Raw genomic sequence first — 19,706 nt, forward strand, 5'->3', positions numbered from 1 at the left:
CCTTAGACATCTCCATTCAGAAATTAAGTTTGCAAACAGAACTAACCATTGATGGAATTACTTTTGATATGTTGTTTTTATGAAGACTTGGTTAAAAAAAAAAAAAAGAAAAAGCAAATCAAATTTATTGTCCAGAGAAAAGAGGCAAGAATAAACAGGGGGAAACTATTTTCAGGTCATCCTGAAGTTACTTCTTTCAATTATTTCCCAAGATGTGACAGATGTGAGAGAAATCATGAGGCCTATTATCTTAGGAAAGCTCTATCTTCCTCTTGACCATAATGATAATTTCTACCATACGTTAAAGCTTAAAAAGGACATCAACCAACCAACACTTCATAATTACCTGTCTGGCATTTAAAACAAACTATAGGAAAACATATGGTGGACCACTTTTAAATGCTATGTGTAATTTTCCTACAGACATCAAAATAAGCTCAAAGTAAATTTCCAAACAGCTTTTGAAGTTAGCACAAATATAAATGCCTGGTGGAAGAACATGTCCATGAAAAAGATCCAAGGACGGACAATTCCTAATTTTTGTGTGTTTGTTTGCACATTAGATAGTATTATTTATGATGTGTGAATCAGGAGATACCATGATTTCTGTTGCATCCTAGATTGAGAATCTCTCAGGGTTACAAGACAGAAGAATAAAAAAAAATGTATGTCTCGAAGTGCTCTCTTCCTATCTGGGTGTTCAAGACTTTTTTGAGAGCATTTTAAGCACATCTGGTGGTAGGATGGCTTTATTATGGCATTGTAAGAACTCAAGCGATATAGGTGCATATAATTCCTGCTCCATCTCCATGTCATAATTCCTGCTCAGCCAGCAGTTAATAATTTTCAGCTGGCAGGCCTCTCTATATAGTTTGAAGAGCCAATTAGTCTAAAAAAAAATCCCTAGATATTTGTAACCTTGACAAGTGCATTCTTGGCTTTTTCTGTCCATCCAGATAAACTTGGACAAGTCTCTATCCAAACTTTTAATATCTCACTGTGGGATGAGGAGAGGAAGCAGCTGCAGTAGGGTATAAGAGGCGTGGCGGAATGGACATTTTTATAGGGTTGATCTTGCCAAATATAGAAAGAGTGGGAGATCTTTCCACCTCACAGGATCTTTTTTGCACAGAGCTAATCAAAGGAGCAATGTTGCAGTTCTGTAGGCTAGCTAAGGTTACCGGAATAAACAATCCAAATGTAATACTTCTGTTTGCTAGCATAAACGGAAAATCCCACCTAGTCGGATCAAATTCTACTGATGGCAATGACAGAGCTTATTTTGTGTTAGCTAACTTTATTTCTCAATATCTGCCAAAAATCCATCAGTCATTTATAAAACACTCATCTTGGTATCTCTTGGTAGCCAATGAGGTAAACAATTTGGAAAAATGAAGAAGTGCTTCCTTCTCTGACTTCTAGATAATGCAACTGTCCAGTTTGTTGTTTTATTGAGATGGTAGCAAAGGTTGCATGGTTAGTAAAATGAGGAAGGTAACAAGAGATGCTCAGTGCCTCTTTTAATAACTGTTGTGTTGGAACCAAGCACAATGGCACCTCATCTAATCCAAAGTTGGACCTACAGCATTACTGTAGTACGGATAAACAATAATAGAAAGTCCCCAAACAAAGGTCACCTCACTTCTCCATCACAAGTGAATACTTACTTTTGTGAGGGTGGAAAGGTATTTAAATAAGTCCAAGTTCTCATTCTTATAGTCCTTTCTTATGCAAATTGTCCCAGCTGAGTCCAAGATGAATTTGTCTGGGCGTACCAGTCTGATTTCCTGTGTGGGCAAAACTTTTTCTTTTTTTGGTGGCTATTCCTTCAAAATTTCTATCTATTCAACTGCATCCAGATATGCTTAAAAAAAAAAGTATACGTGGCCTGCGTTCATCTGGATTGTTCATTTTGTATAAACAAAAACTCTTAAAGTAAAAACCTAATAACATTTTTATATTTTGTCTTGACTAAAAGAATTACTAAGAAAAGAGAATTATTGCAAATCTCCATAATTTATTTCTTTTGTAGGCAGAAATGGTATTGATAATCTAAAATATATCTATCTGGCAAAACAATAAGCTATGGATTTACTTCACCATAGAAAAATGGTGGGATGTTATTGGTTGGATTCACTCGGTGAATAAAGGCCCTAGTATTTCAAGCTGCTAGCTGTGGATTGGCCACTAAGCCAGCACAGACTCAGTGATTTTGTTGAAGTCCTAAATCAACCTGTGTACAAGATTTGGACCAAGGCTCGATCATCCAGCATGGTTAGTAGTACTTCTAGTTTACGTAAAGAAAGTGGGGAAGAGGGTCATTTCAGTGTGTTCTGCAGGCCATTCCTATGTCTCCCATTAGAGATGTCCATGTGCAAAAGGAAGTACAAATTGTTAACCACCTTTTGAGGCTGGCATAGCTGCTGTATTCACTAGGAGTTCTGGCTAGAGAGCTGGTGATCTGACCCGTGCCAATGCACAGTGATGTTTTAATGTCATAGTTTATCTCTAAAAGAGGTGACACATTTATCATTCTGAAAACCTAAGAGAACAAATGTCAACACATTTCTGAAACTTTGGAGTTTAACTCTTGGAGCCGGGGGGGGGCAGGGGTTACATGTATAGAAAGGGATTTTATTTGTTATACTAGGTACTTTTGAAACTAGATGTCATGTGCTTGCCTTCTCTCCCTTTGGGCTGACCCAGCTGAAAATAGCTATAGCTTTCTGAGTCATGCCAGATGTCCCAGAGGATGTTGGCTTTGTGGCCAGTTTGGGCTGCCTTAGAAATCAAGAAAATCCTCTGATCTGGAAAAAATGAGCTGTGGAGCCAGAGTGAATGCGAGTTTGAATGTTCCCTTCTTGTCCTACCTAATGGCTTTCACAACAATAGGCTTACAGAATTATTGTGAAGCAGCAGTTCAGAAGCTGTTTTTCTGCTGAATCACATTATTGACATTTCACTCTTCTCTGCGTTGCTGAAAAGTCAGCAAATGTAGCCAAAACACAGGGTCCCTGCTTCCCCATTGCCTTGAGGCTTTGAATCACTGATATTTGGGAAAGTGGGTACAAAATGCTAGATAGTCAAAAATAACCTCCTCCATACAAACATTACCATATACAGAATAATATCGCAACCCTCTTTCTTGAAAGAAAAGGGTCTCTAAGGTTGGAAACAGCAGCAACAAATGTATCAATTGTAAAACTAATACTGTGATGTTTCTGAATGCAAACAACCTAATACAGTGTTCTGTGAAAGGTAGGAACCGTGCCATTTTTCAATGCGTTTAACTTTTAAGCCTGACTTACAGTGCTTGAAAAAGTAAAAATTAAAGATTTCACTTGGCTTCAGCAGAAATGGGATATCTGATACTGAAATCATTGTTGGTTGAAGTGACATTTATTAATATGGAGTGCAGCGGGATAGTTGGTTGCTGTCAAAGCTTTTGATATTGGGAATGAAGTATTCAAGTCACTATCCTCTTCTGAAATTTAAAGCCCCATCCATCCCTATGTACACGTGGGCAGCTCAGAAAAGAATGCATCACTTACCTAGTACCCAAAGCCTCAGCCGCCTCTGTGTAACCAAAACCAAAAACCCCTCCCACACTTTCTCGAGTGCCAAGAGTTCCAGCTGTCCCTTACCCACCTGCCAAAATTTTCTCTTTTATCTCCCCAGCTGCCACTATGCTCTTCTTCAGAACAAAACATTAAAATGTAAAAGGACATAGATTGATTTGGAGAAGAAAATGGAAAACCTGAATTGAAGTAATTTTTTTTTTAAATTTTCATTAATACTTTTAGCCATTTTTCTAAAGAAAGTTTGGTTCACATCAGTTGGTATAATTTGGTACTACTTTTACCAGTACCAAGAGAATAGGCTACATCATGTACTTTTGTTAAAGTTTAACATATTACTTCAGATTCTTAACTTTACAGGTGTCTTGTTAGAAAGTGATGAATGGCACATATCATATTTACCTTTATACTCATGATTTATGTTGAGTTGGATTTATATGAAACAATTTTAAAAAAACAGATTTAGAAATATTTAGTGAATTAAACATGCACAGGTTTCTGTCATAGGCTCATTTAATATTTTAGAACTAGTAGATTTCATCCACTTAAATCTCATTTTTATGCCTGGATTGGATGATAATAGCAGCCTTCCCTACCTTTTCTGTTCCCATTTGGTTTTTTAACTAAGAATGAGCTAGTCCTTGCCCTGTTGTATTAGTTCAACAAACTTCATTGAAAACAAAAATCAAGCAATCTCTGTTTTGCAGTGATGCAGAATTCCCTTGGAGGCAAATCTGACGGGGAAATGAATCCAGGAGACCTGGTTCTACCTTAAGGAGTCACTTTTAGGGGCTCAGGAGGAAGCTATCCCAGTGCAATGGAAGAAAGGGAAGAGCGATAAGAGACCAGTCTGGCTAGACAGTGATGTTCTATGAATTGAAACTCCAAAAGGAATCCTACAGAATTGGAAACTTAATCATATTAGTGGGAAAGAGTATAAAAATATTACATGGGCACGCAAGAAGAAAATCAAGGACAAGGCACAATTTGAAGTGCAACTGGCAAGGAACATAAGGCAATAAAATATAAGTATATCAGAAAAGGAAACCTGAAGGAACTATAGGCTCCCTGCTAAATATAGAAACAACCCAGTTATGGGTGATGCAGAGAAGGTTGAAGTGTTTAATGCCTTTTTTTACATCAGTCTTAATGGATAAAGTCAGCTACCAGGTCATGAGGGCAGCTGGCAGCAAAGTTGGGGAAGGAGACAAATAACTGAAAAATGGTAGAACAGTTAAGGGCTGCTTAGTGAAGCTAGATGTTTTCAAGTCTTCAGGGCCAGATGGGATACACACTAGGGACATGTTCCTATGAACAGGAATATGAATTTCGCCAGGGACAAATAGCAGCAGCGCATATTTGTGCTGCTGCTACTTGTCCCTGGGCATGCCCCTGCATCTCTGATGAGATGTCACCCATCTCTGGTGCATGGCAAATTGCCCTGGGTGAGGTAGGGGAAGCTGGGGCCAGCACCAGAAGCCTTAACTGGAGTCCTGGGGGCCTTTTGGGGCAGCAGCAGTCCAGGTGCATGGAGTCTGGTGGGCAGCTGGAGCATGGCTCTGGTTTCTGGCAGTGTATGCTGGAGTCACTTGTGCCACCCTGCTGTTTTCTTCTGTGTTTTTTTAAGATACCAGGATATTCTGTTATCTATCTGTTCCACCATGGTGCAAATACGCAGCATGGTGGACAGATTCATGAGTGCTACGTGTGTTTCGTGGCACCTCAAAAGGTGCCACTAACTGCACTTTCCTGCTCATGGGGATGTTGTCTAGGGTACTAAAGGAGTTGGCTGAGAATTCCAGAGCCACTGGCTGTCCTCTTTAAGAGATTGTGGAGGTCAGATTAAGTCCTGGATGACTGGAAAGGGGCAAATACAGAAAGGGAAGAAGAAAGCTCTTGGAGACAACAGAACAATTAGTCTGACCTTGATATATCTTCAGGGAATTTGTTGCAAAGCATCTAGAGAAGAACGAGGTGATCAGGAACAGTCAGCATGGATTCAGCAAGAGCAAGTCAGGCCTAGCCAACTTGATTTTCTTCTATAACGTGACAGGGTACTGGGATGGTGGAAGAACAATGGATATGAAAGACTTTGATTTTAGCAAAGCATTTTATACTGTCTCCCACAACATGCTCATTAGTAAGCTAAGGAAGTACAGACTAGATGTAACTACTGTAAGGTAGATACATAACTGGTTTGGATCATAATGCTCAATAAGTAGTTATCAATTGCTCAAAGTGTAGTTCGGAGGAGGTATCAAGTGAGCTTCCCCAGGAGTCTGTTTGTATTATTTAACACCTTCACTAATGACTTGGACAATGGGATTGAATACATACTTAATGAATTTGTGGATGACACCAAGTTGGGTGGAGTTGCAGACCCTCTGGAGGGCAGGGATGGGATCCAGAATAACACAGATAAACTAGAAATGGTCTAAAATCAATCAGATGCAATTCAACAAGGAGAGGACACTTCTGTATAAGACAGAACACTAACCTACTAATTCAGTTGTACATTCCTGTTCAGCAAAATAGATTAATATGCTGAAGTCTTAGGATCCCATGCACCAGTACAGGCTGGGGGTTGACTCTGCAGAAAAGGACTTGGGGACTACAGTGGACAATAAACTGAATATGAGCCAACAATCTGCTCGTTGCAAAGAATGCTAATGTCATACTGGGCTGCATTGGTAGGTGTGTTGCCAGCAGGTCAAGGGAAGTGATTCTTCCCCTCTATTTAGGGGAGGGGGTTAGGGTACATGACTTAATAGGAGAGGCTGAGGAAATTGGGCTTATTTAGTTTAGAAAAGCAAAGACTCAGAGGGGATTTAATAACAGCCTTCAAGTACCTGAAGGGGGATTTGAAAAAGGATGGCTCTGTAGACTGTTCTTAGTGGTGGCAGGTGACAGAACAAGGAGCAACAGTCTCAAGTTACAGCAAGGGGAGTTCAGGATAAATATTATCGTGAGAATTTTCTCACTAGGAGGGCAGTAAAACACTGGAACAGGTTACCCAGGGTGGTTGTGGAATCTCTATCCTTGGAGGTTTTTAAGACCCAGCTAGGCAAAGCTTTGGCTGGGATGATCTAGTTCAGAATGGTCCTGCTTTGAGCAGGGGGTTGGACTAGATGTGACCTCCTGAGGTCCCTTCCAACCCTAATTTTCTATGATTTCAATATTAGTCAGTCATGTGCTTAAGATTTCATAGATTTCATAGACATTAGGGCTGGAAGGGACCTCAGGAGATCGAGTCCAGCCCCCTGCCCAAAGGGCAGGAAGTCAGCTGGGGTCATAGGATCCCAGCAAGATAAGCATCCAATTTACTCTTGAAGGTGTTCAATGTAGGTGCTTGAACCACCTCCGCTGGCAGACTGTTCCAGACCTTGGGGGCTCAGACAGTAAAAAAATTCTTCCTTATGTCCAGCCTGAAACGGTCTTGCAGGAGTTTGTGACCGTTCGACCTCGTCATCCCTTGGGGCGCTCTGGTGAACAGACGTTCCCCCAGATCCTGGTGGTCACCCCTGATAAACTTATAGGTGGCCATCAGATCACCCCTGAGCCTGCGCTTTTCCAGGCTAAAGAGTCCCATGGCTCTCAGCCTGTCATCGTAAGATCTGTTTTCCTGACCTCTGATCATGCGCGTGGCTCTCCTCTGGACTCTCTCAAGCTTCTCCACATCCTTTTTGAATTGTGGAGCCCAAAACTGGACGCAGTACTCCAGCTGCGGCCTCACCAAGGCCGAGTACAAGGGGAGAATGACGTCCCGGGATTTGCTCGAGAAGCATCTATGGATGCACACCAGCATTTTGGTCGCTTTACTAGCCGCAGCATCGCATTGGAGGCTCATGTTCATCTTGTGGTCAATGATGACCCCCAAGTCTTTTTCTTCTATAGTGCTAACCAACGTAGCACTGCTAAGCCTATAAGGGTGCTGCAGGTTTTTCCTCCCAAGGTGGAGAACCTTGCATTTTTCGGTGTTAAACACCATGAGGTTCTCAAAACCATGAGGTTACACTTAAAGCTAAGTGTATGCTGAAGTATTTTGCTAAGTAGAAAAGTTCCTTAAGAATGTAGTTTAAATAGTATGAACGGGGGTTTAATTATGTGAACATATACATCATGTCATCTTATGGCAGCTGCATGGTATGAAACAGTCCAGAGTTTGGCCCTTAAGTAAACCTTTAGGCAATTTAATTTTTTTTCTGAAATAATAGTGCCTACACCACCAAAACAGTACATTGGTTTTCAGCCCTTCATCTTGCTCCATAATTCCTGTGGAGTATTCCTTCAAATAAATAAGCCATAGCAAAACATTTCTCTTTGGTGTCTGCTCCCAAGGAGATGCACAACACAAGGTCATATATTCCGTACCTTATTTAAGCAACAGCTTAATCATCAGTCTGGGGGACGCAGATGCTAAATAACTTGTTGACTAAGGGAAAAGAAGCTATGCTTTCATACTAGTGAGCAGATGTGCTTACAAGATCAGTCCGTAACTCCTGATTTAGAAATAGTTGATAATACCAACTTCTGTAACCTACTCATCTTTTTCCTTCATTCCTTTCTCTTTATCTCTGTATGCACACACGCCCTATAACCCACAAACACACAAGCATACGCTTGTTCTCTCCATAAAACTTGCTGCTTAGAGAATGTGTGCTTATATATACATACTTAGAGAGAGGGAGAGAGTATACATGCAAAAATGTGTCATCTTACATGGTTAATAAGCAACAAGAGTTCAATTCAGGGACATGCCACATACATGAACTCCTCTGAAGTTAGTGGTCACTGAGGATATGTCACAAAAATACTCCACAAACTCCATATTAGTAGATATAAATATTTGTATCTGGGCACATTGCTGTGAATAGGTTATAGTTGTTCAAAAAATTGTAGAGCAAATGCTGTAGTTCATCCTACTTCCAAGAAACGTTTGTCCTTTTTTATTTTTCCAGGTTTACTTGATCATTGACTGCTCCCACCCCCTTCTTCCTCTATATACACAGCATGTCATTTCAGACAAGGCACTTAAGTTTCAAACATACTATAAGTCTGCAAAGTGAAAGTTTCTATGAATTTGAATTAAATGACATGCGCAGTTCTTCACACTTCCTTCCTATTACTAAAATGTAGCTGGATCAAATATCAGTAACTATTTTTTCTACCCATTATTGACTATTCTCAAAATCCAAAGGAAGTTCAGATTTCAGATATCTGAATCTGATCTCTAGAGGAAATAGCATGGGAAAGGCCTTTCTCCTATTTTTAGAACATGAGCATGAAAGGCCTGATCCAAAGTGTCTTACAGTCAGTGGAAAGATTCTTGCTAAATATTGTTTTGGATCAGGTCCTATATTATTGGAAGTTGTTTATTTTTTCCTTCGGTGTTTGTTCAGTCCCAGTTATGAAGTATTTCCTCATCTAACAAAGCAGGTGAGATTAATAGCAATCCTTGGAGGAAGTAGATTAAGCAAATAAATAAAATGCAATCTAATGTTTTCAGTACTCAATTTAATTCCACCTTATTTTTAAAATTTATAAATGCATTTTATTGTATTTAGCGAGAGAAATCTCTGTATTTGAAGTTATTCAAGTATAGTATTAAACAAAATTTTGCTCAGAGATGCAGAGTATTTGTAATCATCCTGCTATGAAATATTTATTCAAAGTATTGTAGTTGTAATTTGTTACAAACTCCTAATCTGAACTCATTAAACAGGTATAGCACTTGGTATAAACCTTACCCTGTAAAATAGAGGAAAAAGAGCACGGTCCTCTTGTACAGGGCCAGAAAATATCTTTAGAATATACTTATTTCAAGGCCTTAATTAAGATTTAAATGGTCAATGGGCTTAGGCCACTGTTCTGTCCTGCTTGTTAGGTGTTATATTCTTTCCTGAGGATGATGCCACATTCTGCAATAACAGACCACAATTGCATTTGTGCTTGTTTGGCTGAGGAGTTTGAAGGGGTAGTAGTATTACATAGTCTTGGTCCTGCTTAAACTTCTATCTTTCATCTTCTTGGGGTGTAAATCATATCTGCCTAGCTTCTTTTCATTTAAACAGAGCAGATGTAAAGGTCTAAGGGAAATAAAATGTTTATAAGCACTAAGAGACATTTTATTCCACTTTGTGCATCAACTCTGAATTTTACCCTACAGCATCTAAAGTTTAGAGGGAGTCTAAAGCCAGGTTTATACTACATGCTTTTGCCAGCACAGCTGTGTCAGTCCAGGGGTGTGGTGAGGTGTGATTTATGACTGCCATTGCCATGCTGGCAAAAACATTCAGAAGCACTTATATCAGCAAAATTGTGCCTTTGCCAGTGTAGGTTAGCTTTTTCCTCCCTCCTTTGCTTAGGAGGGCAGGAATAAGCTGTGTGCCATTATTAACAATATGAGCATTATTACACATGTATTAAGAATGCTTAGCCAGTGTAATATACCTTTGCCAGCATAGACCTGGCTTATGCTACTTTTTAAATTATGATGATCTTAAAGTATGTGTGTACATAACTAAAAAGAGTTTTGCTTTCATCTACTATAACGTAAGAACACATACATGGGTAGTTATCATGGCAAAACTGACAGGCAGTAAAGGCAAAACTTTTTTTACCACATGATCAAGTGTTCATATGTCTCTAGTGCTGGAATTCACCATCCAATGCAAGGTGGCAAAGGCCTGCAGCAAGGCAGCAGCCCTAGATTTCAGGAGGGTGAACTTCAATGAGCTAAGGAGAATTGTCGGGGAAGCACTGAGGTCCCAGAGGGGTGGGAAGCCAGGTGTCCAAGGAGAGTGGTTGCTTCTTAAGGAGATGATCCTCCAAGCTCAAAGGGAGGTAATCCCAACATGGATCAAAGGCAGCAGGAGGGCACATAAGCCCCCATGGCTCACCAAAAGCATCTGGGAATGTCTCCGAGCAAAAAGGGAGGCGTACACCCAATGGAAGGGAGGGGCTATCACCAGGGAGGACTATACTGTGGTTGCTCAGGGATGCAGAGTGGCAGTCAGGAAGGCCAAGGCGGAGATGGGACTGGGACTAGCTTCCCGGATTAAGGACAACAAGAAGTCCTTTTTTAAATACCTGGGGGGTAAAAAGAAAGTTCCGGGTAACATGGGGCCCCTGCAAGACACATTAGGAAATTTGGTTATCACACCAGACGACAAAGCCAACATATTTAACGATTTCTTTGCCTTCATTTTCCTAAGCGGGGACCGAAATAGTCACCCCCACCCCAGGGGCCCCCCTTAGATCCTAGGGGAGGCGCACCTAGGCCAAGGGTTATTGAGGAACTAGTCAGGGAACTTCTGGAAGGACTGGATGTATTCAAATCAGCTGGTCCGGACGATCTCCACCGTAGAGTACTGGCATGGCTTTACGAGCACTCGTGGTGCTCTGGTGTGGTGCCAGAAGACTGGAAGGGGGCCAATGTGGTTCCCATCTTCAAAAAGGGGAAGAAGGAGGACCCAGGAAACTATAGGCCAGTTAGTCTTACCTCGATCCTGGGCAAGCTTTTTGAGAGAATTATTCTGGCGCATATCCACGAGGGGCCAGCAGGGGAGATTATGCTTAGGGGCAAACAACACGGGTTCATTAGCGGCAGGTCCGGTCAGACCAACCTGGTGGCCTTCTGTGACCAGGTCACCAAATCCTTAGATGCAGGGGTAGCAGTGGACATAGTTTTCCTGGACTTTCGGAAGGCCTTCGACACTGTCTCTCACCCGGTTCTCATTAAGAAACTGTGGGGCTGTGGTGTCGACACCCACACAGTCAATTGGGTCACCAACTGGCTGGAGGGCCGCACCCAGAGAGTGGTGGTGGATGGGTCATATTTGACCTGGAAGGACGTGGGCAGTGGGGTTCCGCAGGGCTCAGTCCTCAGGCCTGCACTGTTCAACATCTTCATCAGTGACTTGGATGAGGGGGTAAAAAGCACCCTGTTCAAATTTGCTGATGACACTAAGATGTGATGGGATGTGGGCATGCTAGAAGGGAGGAATAGGCTACAATCAGACCTAGACAGGTTACGGGGTGGGCAGATGAGAACAGGATAGGATTCAACACCGACAAGTGCAGGGTACTGCACCTGGGGAGGAACAACCAGCACCATACCTACAGGCTGGGGAACTCCCTTCTTATCAGTCCAGAGGCAGAAAAGGATCTTGGAGTCATCACTGATGCCAAGATGAACATGGGCTGGCAGTGTGGAGATGCAGTCAGGAAGGCCAACCGTACCCTATCATGCATCCACAGATGCATCTCAAGCAGGTCCAAGGAGGTGATAATCCCCTTCTATGCTGCACTGTTCAGGCCACAGCTGGAGTCCAGCCGCATTTCAGAAGGGATGTGGACAACATGGAGAGGGTCCAGAGGAGGGCCACTTGCATGATCGGGGGCAGCAGGGCAGGCCCTACGAGGAGAGGCTACAGGACCTGAACCTATTCAGCCTCCACAAGAGAAGGCTGAGGGGGGATCTAGTGGCCATTTACAAACTAGTCAGAGGGGACCAGCAAGCACTGGGGAAGTCCCTGTTCCCCCGAGCACCGCCAGGAGTGACCAGGAATAATGGTCACAAGCTGGCAGAGGGTAGATTTTGGCTAGATATCAGGAGGCGCTACTTCACTGTCAGGGCAGCTAGGATCTGGAACCAACTTCCAAGCGAAGCGGTGCTGGCTCCTACCCTCGGGGTCTTTAAGAGGAGGCTAGATGAACACCTTGCTGGGGATGTTTGACCCCAGTACTCCTTCCTGCCATGGCTGGGGGTTGGACTAGATGACCTGCTCAGGTCTCTTCTGACCCTAGAAACTATGAAACTATGAAACTACTCTAAGATTCACCCAGGATTCTTTTTCTTAATCTGACACTTTCATATTTCCCCCTAGTTGCAACCTCCAGATTTTTTGTTAAGGTCGTAATCATGTGCCTAAAAATGAATACAGTCGCACCAAAGCCTGACAGAACCAGGGTACTGTATTTCTGCTAGTTACTTCCCTGTGTGCACCCACACATTCTGTGTGTGCATTTTGAGTATTTATACTGCTACATCATATGACAACCCTGCTTTCAATCTTGCTGTCTGCTATCAAACTTCTCTTTCTTTCGGCATTACTGCTTCCAATATTTCCATATTGGGGAGGACTTTTCACCTAGATATATTAGCTTGTATTTTCCAAGTTGTTTCATTTATTTATATCCTGCTGTTGGTTCTTTTTATGACTGTTGATATTTTTCTTTGGTGTTTCTTTGTGTTGTTTCTGAGTCTTCCCAGTTACCTCTGAGTCTTTTTAATCTGCTTTTCTCTTGCTTTTTCAGAACACTGAGGATGTTAAAACAGGAACTAGCATTTTGTGATTGTCGAATAGACAATTTTATTTACTTACCTGCTATTTATTAGTACCCTCTAGTTTTTTCTATGCCTCTTCTGCTTAATTTAAATTGATATGATTGTGGGTATGGAGAAACATAGCAGCTGCAAAAGGGAAGGGGAAGCTGCTGTTTGGACTGGAATGTAACTTATATCAGCCTGTAGCAATGCAAATGTAGCAAAACCACTCCAGGTTTCATCCAGGGTCAAAGTTACAGAAGACTAGGGAGAATCATACACATTATAGTTACAGTGTAACAGCTGTTGCATGTTCCCAAGAAGCTTCTACCCCTCTCCTTTAGAAGTCGCTATAAATGTACAGTACTGAACATTTGTCCATGCCCTGTATAAGCTAATTTGAATAACTTCCCAGAGTATGATTTTGCTATACAAAATGTTCTAATGCATAAATCTCCCAAGCATTTTTTATCCTTAATTTTTATTCTATTATGTTACTAATAGTAAAAGTCAAATTCATGAAACAGCAATTGCTTGGATCACTCGCATTTAGTTCAGTTCTTCAATCTTTCAACTAAAAGAATTACCAGTGATTTTGTAAGTTTGTTTGATTTAATTCTGTTCATGAGCTGAAGTAGCAGATAGTGGTTGGTAATTGTGTCTTCATGATATGAATACTGAGTTTTTGGTTGTGGCCATGTTGGTCTAAGGACATAGGCAGGCAAGGTTCAAGAACCAGTGTTATAGTCCTCTGATGTCTGAGTCACAACAATATCCTGAGTGCTACTTCAGACCTTTTAATTATCAAGAGGCAAAGATTTCTTAGGGGGATATCTTTTATTGGACCAACTGCATAGGTGGGATAGAGTTAGACAAGCTATTGAATGCAAGACTTTCTTCATCTTCATGTCTTGCATTTGAAGCTTGTCTAACTCTATCCCACCTATGCAGTTGGTGCAATAAAAGATATCCCCCTAAAAAATCTTTGCCCCTTGCATAATTCCTGGGTCAACACAGATATACATCACCCTACTACTTTAAATGTGCACACATTTTCCTTTGAAGGAAAAACATCCTTAGGATGCTTATTTAAGGGAAAAAAGATCATATTTTGTAATAACAATGTGTAATCCAGTGTCCTTTTTTTCTGCTTTCCCTAATATTGCAGCTTTACTACAGTGTTTGGCATCAGTGCTGTAGTGTCTTTTACAAGGCAAACTTCATTGTAAAAAACGACATCTATAACTTCCCCAGAAGAGCTGCCAGTATAGCATAGGACTTATGCCCTTTAGAAGACACTGTTCCTATGGAAGCCTCTGATATATGACCCAAGTATGATAATTCCCAACATCACAGCAGTCAGTAATAAATATCTTCCGCTTTACACACATTTTCTTTACTAGCCAGATTTTTTTACTCTGATGGGTAGACTAAAGGAAAAGATGTGCTAGAATGATAAGCTCTTAACTAACTTAAAATGAGTTTTGTCTGGTTTCCAAATAGTCATCTTTAATAGTTCAGACTGACTTTAATAGCAATGCTGTAAGAAAAGTAAATACAAGAACAAATTGTAACCTTCAGAATTTAATTATGATATTGTAAAATTTTAATATAAAATTCAAAATACAAAAGGTTAAACACTGAGATTTCTGGGACATACAAAATAAATTCAGTAAAACAGCATTTTTGTGGTGCTGTTACTCATGTTGGATGATGTGTCCTGCTGTGAACTACTCCTTGCCATGTCTTTTGAAAACTTTGAAATGCATCCTACTAAACACAGCAGATAATATGCCAAGATTTCAAAAACACTTTCTAGGGAGAAATTTTTCTTGCTTTATAAAATTTTGTGCAAACTCTTCATGTTAAAAAGGACAAAAAGATATGGTTGAGGGAATTCTAATTCAGCATTAACTGTGGTATGTTAACGTAGGTGTTTTTACTTCTCCCTTTTTACAAAATTTACCTTCAGCATCAATGACGGGGTGGATCTGGAATCACGACCATTTTTGCATGGTATGTTTGAGAGTTCCCTCTGCTCCTTCCCCCCTCCCCCCATACAGTTACAAAATCACTCACCTGAAGTTTTTGAATAATTGGTAGCAGGAGAGAATTATTTCAGGTGTATGCAAGCATTTTTTTTTTCGTTTGGTTACAAGACAAGCAAATAAAAAATTCAGGTGGACCACAGTCTTTCATATTGGGCAGGATTTTTGCAGCTTAATTTAAAAAGACAGCTAAATTTCAAAAAAGGTTTAATTTTGATTTGTTTTCTTTTGGCTGAAACTATTAATTGAATTTTGACTCAAATTTGTGAATGATTTCAGTGCCTTTTCACCAACATTTATTTATTTGCAACTAAAATACTTTTCTGGGAAAAAACCCCATCCAGTGCTATTGCTAATACCAGTAAGACAGAATTCTGGGAAGAGGGTATATTAGAAGTGCTTGTTGGGTTGAAACTAATTGGGGGAAGGAAAAAAAAGCCCACTTGTTTTTCTCTAGTCCTGTTTTAGAGCAAAACTCTCTTGTTCCATTGTATACTTCCCAGGTAGCTAGCATACTTTGAAAGAAATACTTGAAAACCTGTGAAAATAAGGGGGGAGGGGTATAAATCAGTATTAAGGCACAGTCATTTAATCCCACCTATATGATCAATTTCCTTCTCTCTGAAATGAGGAAAATACTGATATAAGAATTACTAATGTTTTAAGGAGCTTTAAGATCCTCCGGTGGAGGGCATTGTAGCAGTGCTGTGTATTTTAGGAAACTGTGTTACTTTCTTATTGTGAGGCCATTTGTATTTCATCATCCCATTCCTCCTGTTGTTTACTATGGGATTGGTCTGGAGGTGCAGTGATGCTGTTGGCCCCCTTGATTCCTACTCCACTCAAAGTTTAAAACCAACTGCCTGGGAGAGGCAGCAGCATTTCTACTCAGGCAGTGCTGAGGGCTTATTCATTGACTGCATGGCTTATTATAATAACTACTTGATTCCTCTCGATTGTTCTACACTCCACAGGTATTAATGACCCTCTCTCCTCTTTAATGGTCTTGGTGTTCCATTAATCAAGCAATTTTGTTGTTTGTTAGCCATTCCTGGCAGTCTCAGTCCTCTATTTCACAGGCCTGCAGACTGTTTGTAGCTCTAGGTAAAAGCCTTAACTTGGGTGTGGTAATTTTAACTCGGGGGGTAGAATGAATAACAGTGAAGTATTAGATACACTGTCAAGACACTCAAGAAGGCTATATTTCATATTGCAAACCTAAATAAGCAATGCACATTTAGCTATAATGACTGCAGGACTAATGAAACAAAATCTGCACCCTGTCCTTTTCAAAACCCTAGATCTGCACATGCATGCACTTGTGTTACATTGTCTAACATCAGTTTGAAGCTCTTTAGAGAAAACCTGTTATCCTTGTTTTTGCTCTGTGAAGAACCTCATGTGCTGTTGGGTACTACATAAGTAAAGCACAGTTAGTTTTTGGAATGCTAATAAATAATTTTGATAACTTACAATAACTCTGTCTGGTCTTTCTTTTTTTAAGGTAAAAGTTTGGTTCCAGAACAGACGAATGAAATGGAAGCGGGTAAAGGGGGGCCAGCAAGGGGCGGCCGCCCGGGAAAAAGAACTGGTAAATGTGAAAAAGGGCACACTGCTTCCCTCCGAGCTTCCTGGAATTGGTGCAGCTAGCCTCCAGCACACGGGGGACTCACTAGCGAATGATGACAGCCACGACAGTGATCACAGCTCTGAGCATGCACACTTATGATACTCAGAGAGATGATCCCAGCTCCGTTCTCAGGAAAGAAATGCTACGATGGCAAGCCTTACACAGGCATCGTTTACGTATGCAAGTGACTCTGGCAGCAATTTTTTTTTAAAATTGAAATGAAAAATTCAGGCATATCATGTCTGCTTTTCTTGATTTTTAGATGGTTTACAGTAAGTGCCATGTCTTAAAGGTGCCTCAAGAGTGGAGAAGTGGAAGATGAACTTGCTTTGAACATTCCAGATGTGTTTGTCATGTTTATGATGGCGGGCAGGTATTTTTGCTTTAGCTTGCACTGAAGATTACATTGCTCAAAAGACGTTATACTCTGAAAAAACCACAGTGCCACAAAATCACTATCTAGTGGATAAGAAATGTATTTTAACTCTGTATATATTTACCTTACAGCATTTTCCTGTCTTCACTAATTTTAGCAATGCATTCATATTAGCTGATGGCAATAGTCACTCATGACGATAAATGGCTTCTTGTCTCTTTATTTTTGTTTTGTTTTCTCAAAGACATACAATACATGCAGACACCTGTGTTCAAGTAGAGAACAGTACAGTAGTGTCTGATAGGGCATGTCCTTGTACTACAGACAAAACAAACCTTATGTTGCATTTACTATCAACTGCTGCTAATAGGGTATTATTAAACTTACCTATCTCCTCAATTCTTCTTATTTTATAACTGCAAAAGTGATTTTTTAGGATCATAAGGGTAGTCCAGTGACCTGCCAGAAAGAATTTAATGTTCCACTCATGTTCAGAATTTATTTTGTCCTTTTTTCCTCATCTCCATTAAGAGTTACACATCACTACTACGTTGCAGTTGAGTACCTTGGTAAGTGTTACACTCTGTAGAAATGCTATGTCTTCATCTTGAGGTTTTAAAACCAGCAGACGAGTTGACAGTTTTTATTGACTGCTTATGTTGGTAGCAATCAACTATATGACTCCAAAATAAAACTCAGTATTATGTCCCAAATGTAAAATTGAGACATGTTTTCTGTTACAGACTTTTGTGTACATACAGCTGAACCCAAAAAGCAAACCTGAATACAAAACATTGATTGTACTTTGTAAAGAAAAAATGTTTAATAAATGATCCTTTTTAAATAAATCTGGTCTCCATACAGTGATTCATAAGAAGCATATAAGTATTTTCTTTTTTTTAAATTTAACCAGCTCTTGCACTTTGGGCCTTCCTACATCTTGTCCTCCTTTGGACAATGCAAAACTGTGTTTTCAAACTCACGCTTTTGATCTTGGATGAACCTCCTACCTTGATCCATTTGGGAAACTCTTTCCTCTAGCAGGAAAAAGCAGTCCTCAGCTAATGATGTCTGCAGCCAAAAACAACAAGAGCACATTAAACCATTTTCCCAGATCTGAGGCAGATGCTAAACGGAGATTCTGTTGTGTCTTGTGGAAATGGAGAAAAGGGTAACTGCTCAGAAAGGTGATGTAAAGCTTCGTTGTAATACTTTTGTAAAAGTAAGCTGCTCAAAACAAAGTTATTAAGCAACCAGAAATAGGAGATAAACAGGAATGGAAGAAAAGAAAAGTAAAGGAAGTTGGATTATTTTAACGGAAGTCTTAAAAACAAAGTACCAATAAGAATTTACCAGTGATACACAGCTGTGAGTACTGTAGCATCTTAAGTATTCAACGTGGTGATGACCATTCTATAACATAATCCAGTTCCTTTCCAATGTAGATTTGTTTTCTTGGTGTGGACATATGTAACAATTAAAGATGTTTCTAAGGGCCAGTTGTACGCACAGAGAAGCCTTTTGAAACATACTAAAGTGGCTGAAACGGTCCAAAATAGTACCTCTTGAAATAAAGTCCTATTTAAGAGCATTTCACCGTTTCTTACATCTGGATGGAGAAGGAAGGGACAGCAGGTGGACAGTCTGCCTGCTGTCCAGGCATTGGGTCCTGCTCCAGGTCCTGGGGTGCTGCAAGGGTCTCACTGGAACTCCCATCCCTGCCAGACCTGCTGCTGGGCTTAATTCTGCCTAGTCCCAGGGCTGGTTCTAGAGTTCCCTCTACTTCTCTGCTGGGTTGAGACATGAGAGAGAGGATTGGAGCTAGAGTGCCAGACGCCGGGTGGCAGGGCTAGGGAACCCCCGCCTTGCTTACCTCTGCTCAGCAATCCACTCTCCTCCCCTCCCTTCTGCCCTGCCTTTCCTGTAAGCAAGCAGCAGGGCCGTGGGTTCCTGGGGCCTGTCTTAAGTGCTAGAGGAGACTGCAGCATTCAGAAATGTTCCAGACAAAATGGCAGAGGCTGGCTGAAATGTTTCTATGAGATGTTTCTAAGTGTGATTCACTTGTTACTTTAGTCAATACCCTATATCACATGCTGATCTTCTGATGTAGATCGAGTTTAAAAGTCTAAATGCTGCTGTATCCATCACTTTCTTTGGGAGACTCTTCCACACTCTAACATTACACTGTAGTTACTAATGGTTCATAAATGTTAACTTTTATCTGTTGAATATCCTCATTGTCCAAAATGATTTGATATTGGATTTGGATAGAGAAATTTGTATAGATATATATATATATAATTTCTCCCCTCTCCCTCTCTCTAACATATATATATTTAGTGGGCAAAGTATAAATTCAGAGAGAGAGAAAAACTTAATTTCCAGTTTCAGAAGTTTTGTGTGTTTTAAGATGAAATGTATCATTTTTATTTGTTTTATCTTGCTTATATTAAATCTAGCTATATTGTAATACAAAACACTGCTTTCAAATAGGTTGTTGCAAAAAAGTTATTGTTCCCAAATTTTCCATGTTTTTTCAGCTGAAGTTATTTACCAAATTCAAGCTAAATTTGGCTTGAATTTATTTTTTAAAAAAGCTTCTCTAAAGCTGAAACTTTTCTGCATTTTTGTTTTCCAAATATAGGCCACAGCTTTAGAAATTAGTATTAATAATAAAATAGTGGTAAATGTATCTTGATGCATCATTCTAAATTAACATTATGAGCCTTATCTGTTTCTTGCTGTC

General features: G+C 40.3%; 1 protein-coding gene across 1 annotated transcript in view; it reads left to right on the forward strand.

Moving 5' to 3' along the window:
* The window catches only part of MEOX2 (mesenchyme homeobox 2), a 74,365-nt gene extending 56,557 nt beyond the window's left edge, over positions 1-17,808 (forward strand). The window contains exon 3 of the mRNA XM_090046879.1: positions 16,459-17,808. Within this exon, the coding sequence (XP_089903005.1) occupies positions 16,459-16,683 (225 nt within the window). The 3' untranslated portion in view covers positions 16,684-17,808. The remainder of the gene's footprint in view (positions 1-16,458) is intronic.
* The last annotated feature ends 1,898 nt before the right edge of the window (positions 17,809-19,706 follow it).

Source organism: Crocodylus siamensis, chromosome 5, assembly GCF_052110815.1.
Source record: "Crocodylus siamensis isolate JL-2025a chromosome 5, ASM5211081v1, whole genome shotgun sequence".
NCBI lineage: Eukaryota > Metazoa > Chordata > Crocodylia > Crocodylidae > Crocodylus > Crocodylus siamensis.